General features: G+C 35.6%; 1 protein-coding gene across 1 annotated transcript; it reads left to right on the top strand.

Moving 5' to 3' along the window:
- The first annotated feature begins 2,183 nt into the window (after positions 1 to 2,183).
- Positions 2,184 to 4,291, top strand: LOC113569213 (globoside alpha-1,3-N-acetylgalactosaminyltransferase 1-like). The gene is made up of 5 exons (XM_035526838.1): positions 2,184 to 2,239; positions 2,461 to 2,505; positions 2,941 to 3,000; positions 3,074 to 3,208; positions 3,523 to 4,291. The coding sequence occupies exons 1-5, from the start codon at positions 2,184 to 2,186 to the stop codon at positions 4,289 to 4,291; spliced, it is 1,065 nt and encodes a 354-aa protein (XP_035382731.1).
- The last annotated feature ends 1,731 nt before the right edge of the window (positions 4,292 to 6,022 follow it).

Raw genomic sequence — 6,022 nt, 5'->3', positions numbered from 1 at the left:
CATGACAAATTAATTTGTGAAAATGTCTGGAATTAACTCCGTCACAGTAACAATAAACAGTTAACAGTAACCACAGTCATTCATGACACATTCACAAACAAAGCACTAACAACATATTTCAAAGGGCCTATTTACACCATAATTAACATGCATTTTTGGTAATCATGTTCAGATATAACTTGAAAATTAAAATAGGGAAAAAAATTAATAAATCATTCCAAATCATTAATCACGTTCACATCTGCAGGTATGCGCATACAACATACGCATGCAAATGCACACATTTCAAATACCCTTTACATTTTTTTATTATTTGTCTTGTAAACCGTTTAATCCAGTTCAGGGTCATGGGAGGGCAGAGCGTATCCTGACAGCACTGGGTACACATAAGGAAGTCTAAACAACTTCACAGAGAAATTCAAAAAGCTCAAGATAAAGTAATGACATCTCAAATTATTTAGTCCAATCAGTTCCCTGAAACTGCATAATACAACAACCAATGTAATATTAAAACTGGATGAGAATTTTCTTCCATCAGAGGTAAACATCAATATGTTTTAAGTGAGAGGTGAATGAAGATTATACTTCACTGTAAAGAATATCATTACATGAGAATGGGAATATCCTAATGTGTAGAATATCATCACATGATAAAATAACTAACCAAACAATCAATCAATGATCAACAACAATAATAAACTGTAAATTAATAATAAACTAATAATCTGTAATCATACTCATCAATTTGTTTAATCTGTAGTCTGGAGTTACACTTGTTAATTGGGTTGCTGTTTCTTTAAACACATTTACCCTCCCTAATGGTTGAGAGCGGGGTTTCAAGAAAGTCCAGAATGTAGGGGTGGCCAGTTGTTGATTAAAATTATTCTACATCTAATAATTCCATGTGATGTCCTTCAACTAGTAATACATCTTTAAATAATTTTTTTTTTTTAAGTTCAGTTGAGCTGTATGTAGCAAATAAATTTTTTGACCATTAAGCATACATGATTTTAAAAGAGATCTGCACACCCTTCCAAGATGGTTTCATTCTGATGGCTATGATGGTTTGGGATTATCTACAGCTCCTGCCTGCCACTTCTCTAGTGGCGTCCAGCTAAGACAGATAATAAATATGACCATGCGATTACTACAGAACTGTCACCTGTTTTTACTGTCACTGGTAGGAGTGCTGCTGGTTGGGTATGTAAATATGTTTTACTGACATTACTGGATTGATGGTGATTAACAATCAATAGAAATTTTGACTATTCTGATACATTCACAATTACTCCAACTGAATGCAGATTCAGGACACATAATGAAATGTTTTTGTTGTTTCAGTTGGTGATAATATTAAACTTTTTAATGTTAGATTAAATGATCTGTAATTACTTTAGAGGCCCTGCCTCCTCTGATCAAAATTATATATATATATATATATATATATATATATATATATATATATATATATATATATATATATATAGAGAGAGAGAGAGAGAGAGAGAGAGAGAGAGAGAGAGAGAGAGAGAGAGAGAGAGAGAGAGACATTCAACCATGAATAATGAGCAACTAAAAATGTGTACATTTTCTGAGACTATTACAGAAAAAAAATTTTGAAAAACAAAAGCTTGAGGTTTAAATGTCCTACTGTTGTTACTGAGTAAATATGCTGTACGAATACAATTAAAGCACTGTGTGGGATTAGTCTGTGTAGGACAGTATGGGATTAATCTCAGTAGGAACAGAAATTCACACTATTTGGCATTTCTTGTACTGGTTCACTAATAAATACTTGTATTTACTAATGCAACTACACAGTGATTAATTCTGCAGTTTACTGAAGGTCATCTGAGTAAGGCAGGAATCACCCATTGTAGTTGGTTTACTGCCGACACACCCATGTCAAGTTAATTTGTTGTCCAATTCACAGTGTGCAACTTTGGTGTACGTATCTGAAATTTATGCACAATGCTGTTAATGGTCACAGTTCAGCTACTGACTGTATCCTCTCTCTCATCAGGTGCATTTACCTGGGCTACACTTCCTCCTGGCTTAGGTGAATTGTTACACACACACACACACACACACACACACACACACATACACATACACACGCACACACATACACACATGCGTGCACAAACACACACAATCTGTACGAGCACTAATATATATGCTTTATGTCTTATAGTGTGAATGTAGAACTAGAGGAACTCAAATTGTACTTGAGTGCGAAGTGAGTACTGTTACATTTACAGAGTTTTACATTCACACATTTCACCAGGACAACACGTTCCAAATTCTGGTTTTTTTTGTTCTGATTTACTATGGTGTCACAACAATGGTCTTTATTACTGTTATAAATAAAGAGTCATAACAGTCATTTTAAAATAACATCAATATTTCATGTTGGTTCATCAGCTTTTCTGGGTTTGTAATTGTTTTTTACTTCACAAGGGAAAAAGAACAGCACAAAACCAGGAATGTACTCCTCCCTCAGGCGTATGTACAACTTCACACACACACACACACACACACACACACACACACACACACACACACACACACACACACACTCACTCACACTCACTGCTGATTAGTTACAATACTTAAAAAGCATTGTATAGTTATACCTCATAGTTCTTATACTTATTCTCCACTTTTTTGGAATTAATACAGATCCAACCACTTAATTCAAATTGCGTTTTGTACCACTGTAGCAGCCATTTAGCAACTGCTTTAAACAAGCATAGCAACAAACTAGAATACCTTAGCAATGACTAGCAATGATGTAGCAACCACCTACTTTCAGCTTGTTGCAAGCATTGTATATTTCCTTCAGGAAATACAAATCTAGTTACTATTGATCTAGTTTTAATTTGTTTACTTAATTTGTAGTTAATTGGCATTTATGTAATTTTCTTTTATATGTTTTAGGATTTTTTACAAGCAGCCTAGTGTTCTAAATGGGAACGTAGATATGGATGTAGTAAGTATGTGTGTCTGTGTGTGCGTGTATATGCATATGTATTTATTTATATGTGTATTCAAACGTATGTTTGTGCAACAGAAGGAAAGATGTCATGACGGTGACCCCATGGCTAGCCCCAGTGGTGTGGGAGGAAACATTTGACACAAGTCTGATTGACTCCTTCTACAAAATGCAGAACATCACTGTGGCAACCACTGTGTTTGCTCTGGGGAAGTATGTACTTATCACAGTATGCTGGTGTTTAAGAACATTTACTGGTGAACAGTGGAGTGTAACTATAATATTAAATGTTTGAGAAAATCGTCTTCTCACGCCAACTAAGCTGACCAAATAAGCTGGTAGTTATTGAATAAACCTTTGTCATACTCAAGAAAAAGGCAAACTATTAGGTTAACTATAAGTCTGCAGTAAGCTTTCAGTGAGTAAAATCAGTGGCAGAACAGACAGAAAACTGTACATGGACTGAAACTCTTATTTGCATAATTATTGACAACTCTTTTCCCCAATCCGAATTCCCAATTCCTCAGACATGTTCAGTTCCTAAAAGACTTCCTGGAGTCAGCGGAGAAGCACTACATGCAGGGTTACCATGTGCATTATTACATCTTTACGGACCAGCCCGAGGCAGTTCCTATGGTAACACTGGGTGCCAATCATAGTTTGACTACACTGAAAATTTCAAGCTCAAACCACTTGCAGGAGATCACTCTACGCAGGATGGAGAAACTCGAGAAACTCATTGACACCCAAATGATCAATGAAGTCGACTACATCTTCAGCCTCGATGTGGATACCAAATTCTATGGTCACTGGGGGGCGGAGACTCTGGGTGATATTGTTGCTGTGATACACCCTGGTTATTACAGTACACCACGTGATGAGTTCCCATATGAGAGGAGGCCTGAGTCACAGGCCTACATTCCTCAGGGGATGGGAGATTATTACTATGGTGGTGCGGTGATTGGTGGTCTAGTGGAAGAGGTGCACAAACTCGCTAAAACTTGCCGCATGCAGCTGGACATGGACAAGGCCAATTCTATTGAAGCAGCGTGGCAGGAGGAGTCTCACCTGAACAAGTACTTCCTGCACAACAAACCCACCAAGATCCTGTCACCTGAGTACCTCTGGCAGGACTTCAAATCCAAAACTCATGAAATAAAAATCAGCCGCTTCTCTCAAGTCATCAAGATCTATACTTTTGAGCAGGGATCCCAAATTAATCATCAGTTACATATTAATAACTCATTAATCAAACATTATATATATGTTAACTACTGGCAGCTAACTATTATGTGAGTTAACTGCTCATTATCCATCAACTGTTACTTAGTAAATAATTGACTACTTAGACATGAGGAATTGACTATACTATTAATTGTTAGCTTGATAATGGAATCACATGCTTTTCGAATTTTTAAGTTGATTTGTGAGGTATTTGCCAGATTTATTGTTGTATTCTAAGTTGTTATTTCAAAATGTCCAGTTTTTCCTCGTATCTGTTATAGCCTGTTTCTCGTTTGCTTTCGTGTGTTTTTGTTTGCTTATAATGTATCCCCGTGCTCTCCATATTAGTAATATGACCTTGGACTACTACAACGACTCTGATGTTGGATTTGCCCCTAATAAATCTCTCTCTCTCCCTCTCTCTGTCTGTGTGTGTGTGTGTGTGTTTGTGTGTGTGTGTGTGTGTGTGTGTGTGTGTGTGTGTGTGTGTGTGTGTGTGAGTGTGTGTGTGTGTGTGTGTGTGTGTGTTAATAAATAATAATTTTTATTTTATATAGTACTATTGTTTATGTTTTTATAATCTAGAATTTGTTTACAAAGTTCAGACTAAAACCAGTTGCTGAAAAAGCACAAACTGTCTGGGGACTGAAACTTATTATCATAAAAAATTGACAACTCCATTTTGACAAATGATGACAAATAAGCTGGTTCTTACTAACTATATATTGTGTTTGCACTGGGGAAATATGTACTTATCACAGGCTGATGGTGTGTAACTATGATATTAACTTTTTAAGGAAATGATCATCTCTGGACAAAATGACAAATAAGCTGGTTGTTACTATATTAACCCTTGTCACACTCGACAAAAATGCAAATTAATGTGGTCTATAGTTTGGTTATCAAGTTATCATTGACTAAGATGACTGCAACTCTTATTAACATAATTAATGACAACTTGTTCCCCCAATTCCTCATATATATGCAGTTCCTGAAGGGATTCCCAGAATCAGCAGAGAAGCACTACCTGACATCCAATTTGACATCCAAAATTTAAAATCACAAACCTCAATAGATCTTTTAAAGACTTAATTTGTTTCAAAACAGAGCGAAAGCAATATATCTTAAAAAATATAAATTCATTGAAAACTGTATCAAGTATGTTCCACATGTTAATTAAAGGTAAAGAAGACGAGTCCTTGGGGGCTTCCATACTTTTTCATATTTAAAATTATTGTACAGATGCTTGGTACAGCCAGAGTTGCCCTGCCACTTACTGGTAGCACCAGCAAACAGTATGTATACTTGGATTCTATTGGAGATCTTAGGAGTAAAGTGCGCTGGCAAACAGATTCAAATGGCAGATTGAAATAAATTTTAAAATGTAGCAGAATAATAAAATTAAAGAAACAGATTCAAATAACAGTTTGAAATTTAAAAAAATATGTAACTAAATAATGCAAATAAAAGAAACATGTGAACATAAATGTGACCACACTTTGTGGGCATGACATATGCAAACTAAATAAATAAATACAAATAATAATATTATCTAGGCATACTCATAGTCATAACTAAAGTTAGTCTAGTTCATTTGGTTACTGTCTCTTTAAATACATACTACCACAACCTTCAACAGGCTGAGTAAGAGCCTGTTCAATATGGGACCGTCCAAAATGTGGGGGTGGACAACTGTCATTCAAAACTTATTCATTTGAAAATGGTTCTGTATCTAGTAATTCCATGCATTGTATTTCAGTTGGTCATCTATAATTAGATAAAGTAGCATAGTGGAGTTCTTTG

Source organism: Electrophorus electricus, chromosome 6 (assembly GCF_013358815.1).
Source record: "Electrophorus electricus isolate fEleEle1 chromosome 6, fEleEle1.pri, whole genome shotgun sequence".
In the NCBI taxonomy this organism is placed as follows: Eukaryota; Metazoa; Chordata; class Actinopteri; order Gymnotiformes; family Gymnotidae; genus Electrophorus; species Electrophorus electricus.
Note: the sequence above shows the minus strand (reverse complement) of the source record. Positions and strands in the feature narration are given on the sequence as shown.

Bases quoted from the DNA above. Each gene is read 5' to 3' on its own strand.
- LOC113569213 (XM_035526838.1), top strand. From the start codon at position 2,184: ATGTCTTATAGTGTGAATGTAGAACTAGAGGAACTCAAATTGTACTTG. The intron at 2,506-2,940 runs GTATGTACAACT...TATATGTTTTAG, and splicing joins AATGTACTCCTCCCTCAGGC to GATTTTTTACAAGCAGCCTA. The intron at 3,001-3,073 runs GTGTGTCTGTGT...TTTGTGCAACAG, and splicing joins GATATGGATGTAGTAAGTAT to AAGGAAAGATGTCATGACGG.